The sequence below is a fragment of the Pterocles gutturalis genome, unplaced genomic scaffold (genome assembly GCF_000699245.1).
Source record: "Pterocles gutturalis isolate BGI_N339 unplaced genomic scaffold, ASM69924v1 scaffold19230, whole genome shotgun sequence".
In the NCBI taxonomy this organism is placed as follows: domain Eukaryota; kingdom Metazoa; phylum Chordata; class Aves; order Pterocliformes; family Pteroclidae; genus Pterocles; species Pterocles gutturalis.
Genome location: NW_010146331.1, coordinates 34543 through 53224, shown reverse-complemented (window position 1 = coordinate 53224; position 18682 = coordinate 34543). Strand labels below are relative to the sequence as shown.

The 18682-nt window shown below is 40.8% G+C and overlaps 1 protein-coding gene across 1 annotated transcript in view; it reads left to right on the top strand.

The window, feature by feature from the left end:
- The window catches only part of FARP1 (FERM, RhoGEF (ARHGEF) and pleckstrin domain protein 1 (chondrocyte-derived)), a gene marked incomplete at its 5' end in the record, with an annotated part of 69973 nt that extends 51986 nt beyond the window's left edge, over positions 1–17987 (top strand). Inside the window, 10 exons of the mRNA XM_010085711.1 lie at positions 1607–1844; positions 4102–4232; positions 7096–7164; positions 9134–9223; positions 10995–11077; positions 11416–11528; positions 12013–12176; positions 14550–14657; positions 15753–15904; positions 17032–17987. Of these exons, the coding sequence (XP_010084013.1) occupies positions 1607–1844; positions 4102–4232; positions 7096–7164; positions 9134–9223; positions 10995–11077; positions 11416–11528; positions 12013–12176; positions 14550–14657; positions 15753–15904; positions 17032–17113 (1230 nt within the window). The remainder of the gene's footprint in view (positions 1–1606; positions 1845–4101; positions 4233–7095; positions 7165–9133; positions 9224–10994; positions 11078–11415; positions 11529–12012; positions 12177–14549; positions 14658–15752; positions 15905–17031) is intronic.
- Between the last annotated feature and the right edge of the window lie 695 nt (positions 17988–18682).

Here is an 18682-nt window from a genome sequence, read left to right as displayed (position 1 = left end):
GGGTACTTAGCAGGAACTGCTTTTTTCCCCCTCAAGACACAATTAAGATGCATTGGAAGAAACGCGTGAGGGGACTTTTCTACCTCCAGCCCTACTCTCAAGAAACATGCACCTTTTCACAAACAGTTTTTGGAAACCCAGAGAGCTCTGCTTCTGCTCTTGGTACCTTGCAAGATTAAATTGTCTGTCCTTTACTGTCTGCAGGTCTTTTTGTGGCACTAGTCTGAAGGAACTATCCAGCCGTCACTGTAATTTAGACCTGTCAGCATTCTTTCACCTTTGCCATTGTCCCTTTCCCACTAGAGGATTTTCTTCATTTGCCACATTAAGCACAGATTTGTGGAGGAAAGAGGCAGACCCCAGTTTGACTTTAAGAACTGCACAGGAAATGATGAAGTTGGTTAAAACTCTACATATTTATCATGAGACCTGTTAAAAGATAAGAAAACTGACATTCCTTGTTTAATTAACATAAGAGAGAAGTTAAGAACAAGCAATTCATGGGCAGCCTCTGTAGTAGTAGTCCAGAGGATCTGCTGTGTCTTTTCTTGAGTTACAGGCTTCTAAAATGAATATGCAGCATGTGCGGAGGAAGCAGTTTGGCTGTAAGGAAGGTATATTTCTAGTAAGGATGTCACAAATCACAGGAGAGGGGGAGTTGATTAGAAATGTGTCAAAAAGCGTGAACTTTAGGATAAGCCAGACTATCTTCTCAAGTCCATTCAACATATGTATTCAATTTTTTTTTTGTTGTTGCTGGTTAATATTCAACCAGTACTGGGAGGCTCTTTTTCACTGCTCAGAGAAGCTCTGTGCATCCTGAAGAACCAGTTTAGCTTTTGAAAAACACAAATGAAGCCCCTGTTAATTGTTCAAAACTATGCTGCTGAATTGTTTTGAATGGGACTCGTGAATGTCTGTGATGCTGAGACCTTAACGAGGTTACATACTTCATGCAAACTTTATTCACTTGCTGGTGCATAACTCCCCTGCTAACGGTGGGATCATCTTAGAGACTGCACTGAGAAGAGGACATAGTCCACGGAAGAACTCTAACATACCCGTTTCTGTCAGACTCCTCCTCTATTTTTGTGTTTGTTTGGATTCCCGGGTGATGCAACTTCTCCTTAACAACAGGGGAGCAGAAGCTAGAAGTCCAGTTGTCTGCATCCCAGATCCCCAAAAGCACCTAAGGGAACCAGGGCAACTGAATCCCTTCATCCTCCTAGAAAATCCTATTTTGTTTCCTAGCTCTGCATTCGCATTGCCTAGCTCTCTCCCTGTTGCGCCTACGCTTGCGTGAGCTATGTTCATGTCACCTCCTTGCCTTTGGATTTCTCCTTGAGGTGACACTTAGTGCTGTTTACTCGTGTACTCTTGTTTTACAGGGAGTGCAGAGGGGGCGGGGGTGTGTACTTCAAACAAGTAATGCCATTTCTCCTTTTCAAGTGAATATCAGAACCATTGTATTGCACAGTGATTTTGTTTGCAAAATCCCAACTGCTGTGCTAGTTGGACTTTTTTATTGTAATAGGTTTGGGCTGAGTCATGTCTCACAGTGATTGCTAATAGCTCTACCACATGCTCTTTTCTTTCTGCATATAAGCAACTGACAATGCACCTGTGGAAGCACAATGAGATTTTAATGGAGTTGGAGAACGGGATCAAGAACTCTCGCAAGCTGGAGACCTTTTGCAGGGATTTTGAGCTACAGAAAGTCTGCTACTTGCCTCTCAATACCTTCCTTCTCAGACCTTTACACAGGCTTATGCACTACAAGCAGATAATGGAGAGGCTTTGCAAACACTACCCACCAAGCCACATAGACTTCAGGGATTCAAGAGGTAAGTAATTCTTTTTTTTGAGCCTACATTGAAAGAGGATTGAGTTGCAAAGTCCAGCACTCAGAAGACCAGAAATGATAGTATTAAGGTTGCTCTTGTAAACACATTATGCCACAGTCTGGACAAGTACTTGGAAGAGAAATCTTCTGGGGGTTATTAAACACACAGAAATGACATGCAGTTCAGGAAGTCGCTTGAGCTGAAAACAGTTGGGAGATTGGGAGAGAGCACAGGGAACAATACCATATGTGCTTGTCTTGTTCCTAGCTTTCCCTAGAGATCTGCGAGGAACACAGAATATGGTCCCAGGTGAAGCCTTGGTCTGACCCAGTGTGGCTGCTGTTATTATGTCTTTAAGTGTTATTTGTCTTTATGTGTTATTTTTCCAGACATACAGTTTGTTCTATTACCATTTCCATGATTTGTTACAGGAAGTCAAAACTGCCAACATGGTATTTTTTCCCAAATGTGAAGAAATTTTACTCCTGTAGTCCGAACTTGCTGCCTGCTATATCTTTTTAATTGTTTTCCTCCTTTCTTACTGTCATCCCCCACCCGCATTGTAAGCTATCTATGTTTAAAGATAATGGTGTTATCTATAGAGTTACCACTCAGCAGGGAGGGACTCGAGCAGGCAGCAATGCTCAGCATGACTGCTCCCAGCTGTAAGGGGTTAGCTGAGTTAGCCCTCCGAGTTCCCTTAGAATGCTGTGCAATGAAACCCACAGCAGGCAGTGCGCAAAGTGGGGAGGTAACTTGACCTGTAGCAACAGGAAATACCACAGAGGTCTGTGGCACTGAAGTGCTGCATGACACAGATGTTTTGCCTAAATGTAGCTACTGCCTGAAGGATCTCAAGGAATGCAGTGAGTAGTGCCTTCATTTCTTTTAGCCAAGGCTAGATGATGAGGATGATGTGTCCATTCCCACCTCCCCAGAGAGCGCAGCAGCCATCAAGGTTTGATTCCTGCTCCACTTTTGGAATGGATACAAACACAGGATTCAGGGGTGAAAATAAGAGAGCATGAGAAGGACAGTGTGACTTGGGGACATCATCACTCTGGGATCAGTCTCTTTCTAAGGTGTTTCCAGATTTTTCTTAAAGGTCAGAGTGTAAAGGAGGCAAAAAAAAAAGGGAGATGTGGATGTGAATCCCAGTAGAGAGCACAGGTCTCCCACAACAGGTGGAGGAACTGCACACTGATCAATGATGTGAGAAGGAAGAACCACTGTTACTGTTCACTTGATGGTGTTTTTTTTACACAAATGGCTGCAGCTGCTCTTCTAGCACTAAAGTCAGTCAGTCAGTGTGTTTGGCCCATTCAGAGACTGCCCATCCATTTAGGTGTATCAGGGTTGGTGCTCACATGCATGATGGCACAGGGAGCCAGTCTATGAGCTGGTGCCCCAGAAAAGATCAAGCGGTGAAGTGATTTTCAGCTTAGTTTCCTGAGCTGACTTACTCTGCTGCTGGCACAGCAAAAAGACAAGACACGGGAAGCAGATCGGCAGCAGCCTGCTCTTGATTTGGCTTCTGCTGCTGCTGAGTGGGACTTTGTAGTGCCTGCTTCCTTTTGCATTCCACCTGATCCTTCTTCACACAGCAAAAGTCCCCTTTGACAGTGGAGATATTCCTTTGGAAAATCACTCCCAGCTGTTAGGTCACTCATTGGTAGTTTCTTTGGAGAGAATGAAGTAGAGCCGTGATGCAACTCAGTGACATGCAGCCCTTTTAGTTGTTCTCATTGCTGGGACTGAGGAAAATCCCCAAGATTACTGTACTTACCATCTGAAATTGTACAACAAATGACACAGACATTTCCTGGTGTTTTCAGATATGGGCCTGATTCAGTGTGCTACACTCAGGGGGGAAAAAAAGCATTTTTTCAAGCATAGAGAAGATTCCTAGAGTAATTGGAGTTGTAGGAAATTAAGTCCTTTCGGTGAACAATTCATTGGTGCTCTGAATTGACTCGAGTATTCCTACAAAGTTCCTGTAACTGAAATACGGCAAACTTTTGGTTAAGGAAATAGACTGTCTCTCCATTACAACACTCCACCCTCTCCCCTTCACTTGATAAGATGACATCCAAAGTTTGTGTGGTTTTTAGTCTGCCTTAGTAGCTTTACACTGGGAAGGAGAAGGGTAACACAAGAAGGGTAATGTTCATGAGCTGGGTGCTGCGGGCAAAAGACATCTTTCTGTTTGAACATTCTTGTAAGTTTTAATAAGCATTTTATGGTTTTGTCCATCTAGCTGCTTTGGCTGAGATTTCTGAAATGGTGGCTCAGCTCCATGGCAATATGATAAAGATGGAGAACTTCCAGAAGCTTCATGAACTTAAGAAAGACTTGATAGGCATAGACAATCTGGTGATACCAGGAAGGGTAAGTAGCAGAGTTGTGACCAGGGTCTGATACAGTTTCAAAGCGTTAGGTATGTTTTAGAAACATGTTTGTTAGGATCAGCTGTGAAACTGCCTTTCCTCATGTGAACCTGTACCTCTCACCAGAAACTATCAAATGTAAACGTAATAATACCATAGAAAACAGGAGCCTTTAAAGTGGGAAGAAGCAGTCATCTTTATTACCTTTTTACTGATTTTATTAGGTTTGTCTTATGTATAGATTTGGACGGTTGTAGGCAATTACAAACATTATTACAACAGAGGCGGTAAAAACGTAATATTTACCACAGTGTTCAGAGCTTGAGCAGTTGCACATACCCTCATTTCTTGCTGCCCTTAATGTTGGTTTTTTTTTTTCAACATTCAGTGCTAGAGCATGGCAGATTAAAGGAAAGCAAGACATCTGTGCTGGAGGACCTTCATCCCTTTCACGATGCCTAGCTTTGAAACTCATGGCCCTGGGGATGAGCAGTCTCTTTAGTCTACATGTAATGTTAGGCAATAATTTTTGAGACAGTGTTGCCTTAAGTAAACACTTTTAATTGTGCTATAAAAATACCAACATCTCTTTCTTACTTGTCACGCATTTTTAGAAACAGGCTTATTTCAGAATAAATGAGCCTCAGTGTCATATTTGTAGCCTTTTTTACTTTTCTGGGCGCACATATCTGTCCGTGCAAACTTGAGAGTTGCCTGTTGTTGAAGTAATTTCCTCCACACTCCCCTGACTTTCGTGTGTAATACACAAAACCACTACTAGCAGCAGCTGAAATGCCAGGGAAAATACACTCCTAGACTGTTCTCGCCCCTTATGTGTTTTCCGGAAACATCCTGGAAGAAAAAGATGAGTTTTGCATTGAACTCCAAATACAGCAGCACTTGAACTTGCCCCACAGCCCAGCGCCCTGGTGTCAATGCACTGCTGCATGCTGGCCGGACCACCGCTCAGCGAGAGCTGCAGCCTGGGGTCTGCTTGCAGGGCCATGTCTGTGTCGACTGCCACAGCAGGGTTGTGGCAGAGGGGGAGCTTGCTGAGCTCTCTAGGGTCTAGTGCATTTAAGGATTCAAACATTTAGAAAAAGGGGTTTGAAGTTGATGTGCCATTGGGAAGGCAGCACTGAGCACGGGTATTTCTCGGTTTATGGCTGTTCCCCGCTTCCTCGCTTTGCCTCTTCCCTGTCTCCCAAGCAGCCGTCATGGCTCACACCTCCTTCCAGTGATCCACAGACTGTTCACTCCCTTGGCAAGCCCCTCAGGACATTTCAGAGCCCGTGCATCTCTCTAGCACGTGAAATTAAGTGCTGTCATTGGTTGTTTCTGATACCCTCTTCTATTTAAAGACAGAGCAGTGTTCCTCTCCTAGGAAGTTCAAGAAAAAGACAGACAGGGGGACAGAGGTTGTTTGCCTGCCAAGGCAAAAAGCGTTGGCCACCACGCTCTGGCACATGCCCAAGAGGTAGTTGCTGCTTCCAGACCTTTGGCCCCTCTTCTGGCTCAGTGGCTAAGTCCCTGCCCCAGCGCAGCACTGTCACAAAGGTGGTGGAACTCCATGTCTCAGAGGAAAAGTCTCATGTTAGGCCAGTGATTCAGCTGTCCTAGAGGAGACTGTAGGTAACCATCCTCTTCACATTGTCCCAGACTGGGGTCTCTGCTGCCACCAAGCTGGTTTCTGTGTTGGACGTGAAAACAGCCTGTCGTCGGCTGTGCTTGCAGATCGCAATGACCTGCAGCTCTTGATTCGTGTGTTTGTGCAGCGCTTGCCATGGTGGTGCTAAGCCTGCTGATGACCATTAGGTGGTACTGTGTGAATATTAATTATGATTAATATTCTTTGGTGGCTGACAACAGCTTCCAGTGGCCTCTCTGGTAACATGAGCTTACCATGCTATGGGGATAACCACCTCTAGCCACTTTTTCTACCCTTTAGTTAGTCCCTATGCTATGCAGGCAGGGGCACTGGACACATCACAGCAACCCTAGGGTGTCCGAAGTCTCTCTCTGAACAGATTAATCTTCGACAGCCAGTTTATGGCTGAGCTACAGGTGATTCTGATGCTTTATGTGCCTCTTACATGCATGATTGTAAGGAGAATGACCTTCGAAAGACTGTAATAAATAAATATAAACATCTTGGCAGAAGCTGGAGGGACTGACTGAAAACTGGTATTTTCATGGGTTTCAGATAAGTGGAAGGGTGAGTTACAGTATAGTTCACAGTGAGCTCAGGAAATCCAGCATTTTGAAAGTTTCATGTGCTACCCTTCCTGTAATTCCATCCCTAAACATTCTTCAATGGTTTGATCTGAATTAATATAGTGTTATATGACACAGACAGTACTAGGATAACTCCCAGTGCCAGACAATGTCCCTCTTCTGCTGCTGCTGATGGTGATGTTGATTTGTGTAGCTGGCTCTACATCGCCATAAAGAGCTGTGTGTGCCATACACACAACAGAAGCTTACCAGTGGCAAACGAATAACCTACAGGCCAGTTTATCATTAGTTCTTACATAATTTGTAACATGAAAAATACACATTCAAAACCGATGAAGGAGGGAGCTATCTGAAGGAATCCATGTTAGGTAGAGACAAATTCACTTAGCTGAATTTTCTTAAAATTAGTGAAAGACTATGAAAGAATTTATCTTACAGGCAGTTACAAATGGAAAGAAATTATTCTATAAATAATGTTTTAAACTTATTAAATAAGGAAAATAAAAAGTATTGGCAACTGATAATCAGGTCAGTTCTATGACGAAGTAGTCATGTTTATTTTTGCATAATAAGAAGTCATCATCATTTTCGCAGAAGATACGTATTTATTTTGTCTTTGTTTCCCACAGGAGTTCATTAGACTGGGCAGTCTTAGTAAGTTGTCTGGAAAAGGTTTACAGCAACGGATGTTCTTCCTGGTAAGTAAGAAGACAGTTTTTCTGTACATAATGAAATGTAACTGTAAGCAACTATTAGGCAAACTATTAGACATGAGTTGTGAATTACAGTAAGTATTTTTGAAAGGTCTTATTTAAGTTAACATGATACATGCCCTATGTAGCTGGTTGTTTAGAACTTAAGTTTCTGTCCAAACCCAATATTCTGTTCGTAACTGCTTCTCACAAATATAAAGCTTATTTATTTTTATATGACACTGTGAGTATGATGTTAAAGTGTCCTATCCACACTGTGTTAAAAAAAAGCAGAGTCATTATAAAATGAAAAGGGGTTAGTTGATCATGTCCAGAAAAGAAGATGAGGAGTAACTCCTGGTGATATAAATGATAATCCACATAATGGTCTCAGGACACATTTACAGAACCAGGTTTCTCTGCAAACCATCCAGTTTCAGCCCATGAGTGCCCAGCATGTTGATGGACCTGCCTTTACATTTTGGAGCTCTTGCACTAGGGAAGGTTATTTCCTCCCAGCATCACTTGCAGCATTTTCAGGTTATGGTGGTCCCACTCAGTCTCTGATCCACAAAAGCTGACCAGATGGTTCCTCCTCTCTTTTTTTCCTGGACAGCTGACTTGCTGCCAGGATCCCCATCCTGCTGCTGCTCAGCCCTTGGTGCTGGGGCAGTGGAATGCCCAGCAGAGTGCATAGATTTTCTAGTCCAGTCTTACAGGGCAAAACATTAAAGAACCAGTAAAGTGTGTCAGGAAGATACTTCCTTGACTTCTTACACGTGGAAACGTTTCTGAGTGTGGTAGGTTTTACAAGATGTTTGACAATTAATCTTTCCAATGACCTAAAGATATAACCACTAAATCTCCTTGAGTAGGATCATCCTCTGCTTTTAAAAGCACTAAAGAGGAAGCCTGATAGATGTGGTGCATATTTGCTTGCATACCACAATTCTTATTTCGAGATGATACCTCAGTATTTTATATCTGTATAAAACATTTACAAATTGAGACTAGACTCTCAAGTCAGTTGCTCGCACTGTCAAATAAATCTTTGGTGTGTCTTGAGCAACAGAATCTTTTTGGAGGTAAAATTTGGAGTTGGTATTCTGGGACTCCAAATACATGTGTAATCATTGGCAAAATTAAATCTCCCTCTAGTGGACGATCCACATAGCTTCATCAAGTATTGCTGTCGGGTTGTAGACGTCTTTGGGAGAGTTCTGTTTCACACCACAGAGTATGATTTTCTTGATGCAACTGTCTGGTTTGAGGAGAAACATCCTTTGACCTAGGTGGCACAGGGAAAATGTGCCGTTGTGTTGCAATATTGCAGTATGCCTGCACTCAGCAAAATGCAGGCAGGCATTTGACCTGCTTTTGACAACTGCCGTTACATGTAGTAAGCTCCACAAATTGAGATATTTGGTCTCTTGACCTTGATGTCTCTAACCTAAAGCCACCTACCTTAAACCAGGTCTCCCAGCTTCCTTCTGAATACGGAGAGTAATAGATAGCCACTAATATTGTAAAAGTTAACTTGGACACACCTGTCTTGGGCATTCTTGCTTACCTCTCCACACAAGTCAGAAGAGAATATCAATGAAACACACTTATATTCCATAGATTCAAAGTGTGGCAGAGTGTGAAATGTACTGCTTGGTTTCACTGCTGTCACAGCTTGTTAGTTTTGACCCAGAGATGACAGAGAGACTATTAGAAGGCATGGGAAGATATCCAGTGGAAAATTGTGGGAACATGCCTGAGACTAACTGGGAAGGAAGACAGGGAAAATAACAGATGCTAATATTAGGTACTGAAATATTGTGGAAGCCAGTATTTTGGATTCATGCATTAGGACTGCCATATAAATAGTCAGCCAGTACTGGCTAGTTTCCTTTATTTATCATTCTGTTTTTTTTTTTCTGCATGCGTGCTTGCCGACATAATTCTAATAATGCTTATTCTTGCTTTTTAGTTTAATGATATTTTGCTGTACACAAGTAGAGGGCTGACAGCATCAAATCAGTTTAAAGTCCATGGGCATCTTCCACTGTATGGCATGACAGTAAGTATTGTGAGAAGTTAAGGGATTCATGCTTAAATGGCCATTTGTGGTCCCGTTTTAATTGCTTGTTGAATTTCTGCTGGACTGAAAGCAGTAGCAAAGGGCTGTTCTCTGATTCAGAGAAGTTGTGGTTACATTCTGCAGTGCCTCATCAGGCTGTGTGGGGTTCGGCATGTGTTCATGCAACCTTCAACACAAAAGTGATTATCTAGCAAAAGTGAAAAGAAAAAGGCATTTTTGGGGAGCAGCTTCATCATAATGCAAACTTCTTCTGAGATGGGTTCTTTATTTTTTTAAACCATAGATTTTACCATGATTTTTACAAGTAATTCATCACCAATTGCTTATAGACACACTGTGCAAGGCAAGTAAAGAGTAGAGACAATCTAATTTCTATAAAAAACACTTCCTAATGTTTTCAGCTCTGTATCTTAAAGCTAAAGTAGTGGGAAACGGTCAGCAATATGCCATTGGGAGCTCTTGTTGCAATTCTTCTGGAAAATAGCCAATTTGAGCCAATAGCACTTAGTTACCTCTTATATGATTTTGAAAATATTTTTGCCAGTTTCAAAACTCTTTCATTTCCCCCATTATATTAATTGGAACTTCTCATGGGTTTGTATCTATTCCGTACTGTTTTCCTGAGAATTGAGTTAGAGAATCACTACCACATTGAATTTCTCTAAGCACCTGTGAGGTTTCAAGTTTTATGTAGTATTTCTAGGAATCTACTCAATTATTGATGTCGATTTGGTGTGGACTTGTTCACAACAGAAGTGTGTTATGCTGCAGTGTCCAGAGCGCTCCCAGCCTTTAACATCGTTGTGGTTTTAACCTAGACCAGTGACAAACACCATGCAGCCACTCGCTTACCCTCCCCGTCTCTGGTGGGAGAATTGAAGGGTTAAAGGGAAAGGAGACTCATGGGTTGAGATAAGAGCAGTTTAATAATTGGAATACAATAAAATTGAAAATAATAGTGATAATAATAGTATTAATATACAAATGAGTGATACACAGTGCAGCTGCTCAACACACACTGACCAAGGCCCAACCTATTCCCAGCTAGCGATCCCAGAGCAGAGAAAGTCCCCAAACCACAATCCCAGAAGAGAGAGAGAGAGAGCTTCCCGGTAGACCCTCATAATATACTGGGCATGATGTTGCATGATATGGAATACACCATTGGCCAATTTGGGCCTTAATCCTAAACCTAAGCTTGAATCCTAAGCCAGTAGTTGTGGGTCCATTTCTCTGTCTGTGCTCCCTCCCAGCTTCTTGTGCACCTGCACACTAGCAAAGCATGGGAAGCTGAAACATCCTTGATTGCCTTAGCAACAACTGAAACCATCAGTATGTTATCAACATTCTTCTCATACCAAGTCCCATGCTAAATCCAAAATTCTAGCTACTAAGAAGAAAGTTAACTCTATCCCAGCTGAAACCAGGAGAAACATATCCTTTGGTATGATGAATCACTCTTCTGATAAAAATACCACTATTTTCCCTTTTCTTTTCTTTTTTTTTTTCTTTTTTTTTTTTTTTTTTTTGACCCAAAACAGACAAAGCCATGCTTTTGGTTTAAGAGGTTATTGCAGAACTTTCTGGTTTTCTAACTTGCAAGCCACCATTTTTTTCTCAATACCTAGCTCAGAATGTTGTTCATGAACATTTCTTTTCCCCAATGGGAAGAGCTTCTTCAGTTTACGGTTTCACCTTAAGAAATACGTACTTCCTGCAATCTGACTGCATTTGGGCTTGTATCTCTCAGATAGAAGAAACTGAAGAGGAATGGGGGGTTCCTCATTGTCTGACACTACGAGGTCAACACCAGTCCATCGTCGTTGCTGCAAGGTAATTCATTGGAGACAACATGCACATGTGAACTGTATTTCTCTGCAGCTTTCACAGTGGGACAGATAAAAAAGCAGAGAGGCATCATTTTGTTTGGATTTGCTCCTAAAACAATGTCAAAGGTGTATTCTTTTGTGAAAGCCACTTGTTAAAAAAAAAAGGTGAATGGGACAAAACAGAGTGGCAAGTCAGCACCAAAACTAAGTTATTAGGGGAATAATCCTAGCATCTTATGTCTGTATTTATTTAAATTAAAAGTAAGCTCAGCTTGTGATTATTTCTTAGAGTTTGCTTTCAGCCTGTATGAAAGTGAATAAAACCTGAATTTTCCATGTTAGTAACCGTGCTGAAATGGACAAATGGACTGAGGACATTCAGATGGCAATAGACCTGGCAGAGAAATGCAGTGGCCCTGCCCCAGAGTTACTGGCTAGCAGCCCACCTGACAATAGTAAGTAAATGCTAGAGAGTAGATTTTATTCACTTGAGTCACTATGATTGGTGGTTGCTTCTAAGCAAAGTGGTAAAAAATGCTGGTCACAGGTCAAACTGATACATTTGAAGTTGATTTATACATATATATATTTGTATATGTGCCATTTTAATGTTCTTGTTGATGTTAGCAGAAAGTGTCACTGAATAGAGAAGTGACTTAAGCATAATGATTCCAGGAAATACTTAACAAGATTTGGGCAGTGCCTGTCCTTGGAAGGTATTAAAAGCACCAACAAAGCACAGTAGTTAGTCTTTGATTCTAACACTTTCAGAAACACATTTAAAAAAAAAAACTCTACTTAACATCTGCACAGATTTCTTTCTAAAAGTGTTTTAAAATTAGTTCACAATATAGTAGACAGAATTGATTTGTTTAATTTTTCCAATTATATATGTTGTTGCATAGAGGAAGAAAGATACTTTTTCCCTGCATTTCATAGAGTCTCCTGATGAAACTACTGTAGACCAGGAATCTGAGGACGACCTCAGTGCATCCCGCACCTCACTCGAACGTCAGTCACCACACCGTGGCAACACTACGGTGCACGTCTGCTGGCACAGAAATACCAGTGTTTCAATGATCGACTTTAGTATTGCTGTGGAGGTATCTGCCTCAGAATGATCTGAACTGCAGCTCCAGACTCGCTCTTGAATGACAATTTCCTTTTTGCTCCTCCTTAATAAATGCACTGTTCCGTTATCTCCTTCTGGGGAAGTTTCAGGCACACCTATTAAACTAACTCCAAGTGATGGCATAAACCATCAGTCAAGAAACACATATCCACTCCCGTAGTGCATCTTTTAAAATCAGTTAGAGCAGCAATCTTTATAGAAGTAACTGTCAAAAATAAAAGCTGATGCCCTTCAAAATTTAAAGCAGGTCAAACTGTCTTAATGCTGTCAGTTACAGAGGCATTAAGTCATTGCCCGAGCTGAAAGGATATTGTCTTTAGCTGCTGCAGCCAGAGTGAGTTTTAATTATGTGTATTACTAATGTATTTTCTTTACCTAGCCATCTTTTCTGGAACCTTGTCTCATTGCTCAGTCTCATCTGCTTTTTCTTTATTTGCGTTTTCCACCTCAAAATTAAAATCTTACCCCCTGCCCCAATCACAGCTGAGCCAATTTAATACACATTTGTTAATTCTGGACTCAGCAGCCGAGATGCAGACATTGACTTTTCAAAGATTAAAATGAAAGACTCCTAGTTCAGTGTAGGTTTTAGGATGAGGTAGTAAGCCAGCTTAGGTGTTCTTCCTTCACCCAAGAGAGGCTCCAGGGAGCTCCGAGTACTTTATCACAGTCCTCATCAAATGGAATTTTATGCTCAATGAAAATGGTAAAAGGAATCCTAAAGCTGAGTCAATTTGCCCTCAGACATCAAGCCACTGTTGCTCTAGAGAAGACGTACCAATGCAGAACGTAGAGATGCAAGGACAGACCCTGTTCATAGTTTGTGTAACTGCCTCTGTTTTTAAACAGAAGGCGAGCTGGTTGCTGGAATATGACAAAAAAAAATTACTCTGTACTAGGAAAGGCTGGCTGTAGAGCTTCTTTTTGATGCCATGCAGGTGCATTTTCTGCTCTTTATAATCTGCAAGGGAGGAATAGTTCAGCACGGAACAAGGTCTTGTATTTTCCTTAAAGCAGAGGGTTTATTATAAATAGACATAAAACTTAAACCAGTGACTAATTCTAACAGTCAAAACATTTAGTTAGACAAATCTCTTGGTCTGAGATCAGTGCTCATTGTTCCTTATTTTTGTTCCTTCCCATGCCTCCAATGAGTGCAAACAAAGCAGCGAAGACCAGGCACACCCTGGAGACACATGTTGTTCTGTGAAAACATCTTCAGCTCCACTGCTGTTCCATGCGTGGCAGGTTACGCTCATGCTCACGTCATTCTGTTGGTGGCTCTCACTTCAGCATTATCGTTTATTTTCTTTGTGTCTCTCCCTCCTTTCTGTCTCTCTCGTGGTAGAAGATCCTCTCTCTGTCAGTGACTGTACTTCCCTACCTGCTGGACTGATCAGTGATCAGCGGCCTGTTTCCATTTCATATGTCTGCTGGTACCGAATGCAAAGCCTGTCCTTTTATGATATCCTCCAGAGTAATGAGGTAACAGAAAATTAAGGAGTACACCCATAACTTAGGGCAAGGAGGCAGCAGTCCAGGTATCAGAGAATGAGATGATTTAAAGCAAAGGGCTTTAATATAGCCAAGACTGGTGAAAACAGAATATTTTCAAGAACATTTAATTTGTAGCAGATAAATCAAAGCCACCAGACTTTGAGTATTAAGCTTTACAGATTAAGTTATTGGCTTCTGCATTATATAAAGAGAATGATATTCTATTTTGATCCAAGTGAGAGCCCTTAGAGTCAAAAAGGAATGGGAAGTAATTAGTGATTCACTAAGAACTCCCCTTCATTTGCAAGGCACAACAGTGCTGGACTTTGCATCTTCGTGATGCGAAGAGCAGCTAAGAATAAGGTTGACAGTCCTTGCTTTTGAAATCTTTGAAAAGTTACCGTGTGAGCTCACTGGGTACTGAGAGCTCAATCTCTATCTGCAATTCTAAAGTATGTCATAATTCTCCTTTACATCACAAATTCATGTCAGACTTTCTGTTTCCATTACTCTATTTAAATATCATTTTAAAACAACAAAGACAGACTAGGGTAACAAGACTGACTGATGTTTGGTAATATATTATTGAAAGACACCTAAATTAAAAAAAAAACAAACCTGTAGTAGCTTGAAGTTCTTGGAAGTACCCAGCTAAAAACAAATAAACATGTTACATAAAGCACTACTTAGTAGTAGAAAAATGCCGAAGAAAAATACGTCCATTCAACCAGAACATTTTCACATGCAACAACGTCACATATAACCAGCTAAAAGCAGATAGTTTTTCTTAAGATTAAACTGCAGGTACCTTTCACTGTTTTATTTGACTACTTTTGATCTGTTTCAGAACCAGCTGTCTGGAAATCTCCTAAGAAAATTCAAAAACAGCAACGGGTGGCAGAAGCTTTGGGTGGTGTTCACCAACTTCTGTATGTTCTTCTATAAATCGCACCAGGTAACAGATTGCACAAGTGTGTGTGTCTGGAGAAGACCTTTTGTTGTTTCAAAGCGATAGGAGAGAGAAAAGCAGACATCAGTCACGGGTGCTGTAGGCAAGAGAAGCAGGTGCCCTGGTCATGGCTACACAACCTTTAATACCACTGTAACGTGGAGCAGAGCCTGTTCTCAATCTGCTCACTTGTCCATTGAAGATCATGTGCTTGTTTCCTGAAACTTTCAACAGTCACAGTACATATCATCCTGAAAAGTACAACAGATAGTACTACTGCTGAGAAATCGTGGTGCGAGTTTAAAAAAGGGATTTCCCTTGTAGAAATAATGAGATTATTACAATTTAAAATTTAATACTGACTTAGAAACATTGTTTACCGTCACTGACACTTAAGTCAAACAAGAGAGAACAGTGGCCAATGATTAATCCATCTGAGCAAATATCCCACTGTAAAAGTCAGGGATTTTGTCTAGAATCTGTGGGATGGACCTTTGAATCTCTGTGTTTGAGCAGGGAGTAAGCACAAAATAATTCCAGTTGCTACGTCGTGCCTTCATTGCTATAAAAAGCCTCAATGCTAGAGATTCTGCCCTTAAAAAAAAAAGTGAACTGTAGAATTGTAGGATATTCTACACTTAAACAGGATAAAGAAATTATTTGTTCATACATGCCACACGTGAAGTAAGAGGACTTAGGCAATGAGTGCTGCAGGGCAGCCATTGCATTTCTAAAGGAGAAGGTGTTTGCAAGCATCAAGTGAACACACACAGTGCTCTGCAGATGCCAAATTATGGAGTTTTACATTTGTCAGTTTGAAAATAGTGAAAGTCCAAGGATCTGACAAGTTTCTCATGAGGAAATACTGATAGGATCAGCCTGCAGCACGTCCTTAGGAAAACCATCTATAAATGTCATCAAGCTGAAACTACCAGACAGTTAAGATCGTTGCCATTGTATAAAGCTGGTATTTTTTCCGTGCACATGTGGAAACACGTTTATGACCTTTAAATGAGTGTGTATGTACCTTCCATTTTACTCATGTGCTCTTTTTACTTAAGGACACTTGATCTCACAGCATTTTCCATCATTTCTTTTCAGGACAATCATCCTTTAGCCAGCCTTCCTTTATTGGGATATTCACTTACCATTCCTTCTGAATCTGAAAACATTCACAAAGATTATGTGTTCAAGCTACATTTCAAATCCCACGTGTACTACTTCAGGGCTGAAAGTGAATACACATTTGAAAGGTAAGTTGGTCTTCTGTGAGAGGGAATTTTGTGAAATTCCAAGATTTCTTTTCCAAACAAGGTTAGTAGATGCAAATTTTAGTAAATGGATTCAGTAATACAGGCAAATAGTTCAGCACAACTAGAGAAAGAAACCTTTAAAATTTTAAAATAAATTTTAAACCTGATAATGCTGGAACCGAGCAGTTGTTTTTGATAGTGTGGCAGCTGTACTACTATTCACTGCAAATCCTGCGTTATGTGCAGGAATTATCCAGGCTGGCTGTACAGGGATCTCTGTGTCTCAAACTTCAAGAAGGACGTAAACAGATCACAGGACTTTTCAGTAGCTGTGCAGAATAACTTCACTCCCTCTAGTACAACTGGATGGAGAATCCAAACTTGAAGTAAAATTCTAATATTTTAGAGAAGCAGCTGTTCTTACTATGTATTTCTGCCACTTCAGCATCTAATTTTTACATCTCCCACTGAATTTCAGATACATGGAGAGCCAGGAAATGGGCACTACTCCTCCTAAATTGTGGTTTGAGGTTGTTTGTACTGGGAACTAGTTCAGCTCTTTTATATGAAGCATTAACATGTCAAAAATCTTAATGGCCTCTCTTCTTAAGAAAACTATTATTAAAGTTTTAGACTGACATAGCTAAAACTGTAAGGCAAGTTGTGGGAAAAAGGTGATTACATAATGAGTAGAATTGGAAAAAACACAAAAGCCGTTTCTCAGTTCTAGGACAAAGAAGTAGGAACTACAATTACATTTTTTCACTCTAGAATTAAGAGTGGTTGGTCTCAATTGCCCATCACTTAGACCACTTAGGAAAAAAAAAAATAAGAGATCTGGTATCTGCAGAACAAGTAAAACCACTACTAAGTTCATTAATTTGGGGTCCCGTCCCCCCTGTTTGTCCTCTCTACACCTCCTTTCATATATGCGTTTGGCAGTCATTTGGATCTAGAACCTCTTAACTTCGGATAGACTTAGGAGTAAAGAAGCAAGCAAGATGATCCTGTAGGCACTGAAAATAAAACTCTGTACAACTAATAGCAAAGACTCTTGTATTTCAAGAAATCTTTCCTTAGGAATTGACTGGTTTATGGTTTGTGTCTCTCCTCGTGCCTCCTTACAGATGGATGGAAGTGATCCGAAGTGCCACCAGCTCTGCCTCACGCACTCGAGCTCTGAGTCATAAAGAGCCTCATGCCTACTGACAGCTCAACAAGCCGCTGTGTTGATTGTCCAGCAGCTGCTGATTTTCTAGAGGACATTTGAAACTCTTTTCTCCTTCCAAGTTTAGTAAAACTTACAATTTGTTAAAAGAAATGAAAAATATAAGTATGGATTTGCAGAAACTTTCCCAGTTCCTCAGCAAAACTGTTTTAAGTTCTCCGTATGTCCAAACTAGCTTACCATCATCCCAGTGGCTGCGGCTTGTTTCATGTCTTGTATTTTGTCATTCTGTGCTGTTTTTAGCTTGTGCCAGTATTAAAATATTGTCCTTATTAGAGTGCCAAATGCCAAAAGACCTTTTGTTGCCTCAAAGATTGCACCTAAAAAAAAAAAAAAAGAAAAAAAGACTTCACAATCTGAAAACTTTCTCCTCTGAGGCAAACACTATTTCTTCTCTTTGCATAAAAATATATTATTTTTTTTTTTACCATGTTAATCTGTAGACTGCTGGATTTTAAAATGTAGCTGGACTTTCACAGTATAGAATATAATTATATATACAGCAAGCAGTCTAACAGGAATGAGATAACTGTCAGATTCAATTTTTTTCCCCCAGTCTTTCTACATTTAATCAGCAAGGAATTACTAATTTTCTATCTTTAACAAGGAAACAGTTTACAGCTCGTTCTCATTTCCCTTTGGGGTTACAAATCCATGTGGCATAAATAAAGTATAGGATTCTTATCTAACCATTTTCTTGGTGCAAGTTGACCAAATTGTTCATCTGTCAGCTTTGAAAAGTGAATACTACTTGCAAGATGAAAAAATTTTTAAAATAATCCAGTGCAATATTATTTGGGCTATTAATGTACTGTGAATGGTATGTACAAGAAGAAATTAAAGGCTGTGGTGACATTCTGCTGTTTGTTTTACAAACTTGAAGGAAAACCTGTACGCTACGAGAACTGCAGTTGCTTGTGACTCATTTGTGGAGCGTTTTCGGTAACTTAAATTGCTATCAGCTAAGGTACTACTGAAGCCCCAAATCTTCATCCTGCCTGCTACACATCCTAGCGTGACTTTCAGTTTGTCGTTGGAATTTCAGTCTCTCCCTCTCTTCCCTGGTGCTCAGTAGACAGAGAGCAACAGATAGAAACAGGAGCGGGAATACCCGTTTCCTATACCTGGTTTTAACGTTAGCCAACGCTGTATTTTGGATAAGCTGTTGGCCCACTCAGAAGGTTGACAGTACTATGTCTACTGTGCTGAGATGCTTTTCCTTATGTTTTAAGAAACACTTCATCGTGAGGGTGACATAAAACTTCTGTTAACTGATGTCCATGCTGGAAACATCTATCACCATTACGGGCCTTTGGGGAAACACGGTGCTAGGCAGAGGGGGCCCGAATATAGATAGGGGAAGTGAAACTGGGACAACTCTACCCCCACTTTTTCTTCATCTAGCTATTCACTTTGTTAATGGCTTACCTGTGTGCGATGTATAAAATGGCTTACAGCTTTGCTCACAACAAAAGGAAATAAAATACCTCACCCTGCTATCATCCATATTCCTGTTTCAAGACACTGAAGCTGCCTTTCTATGCTGCCCC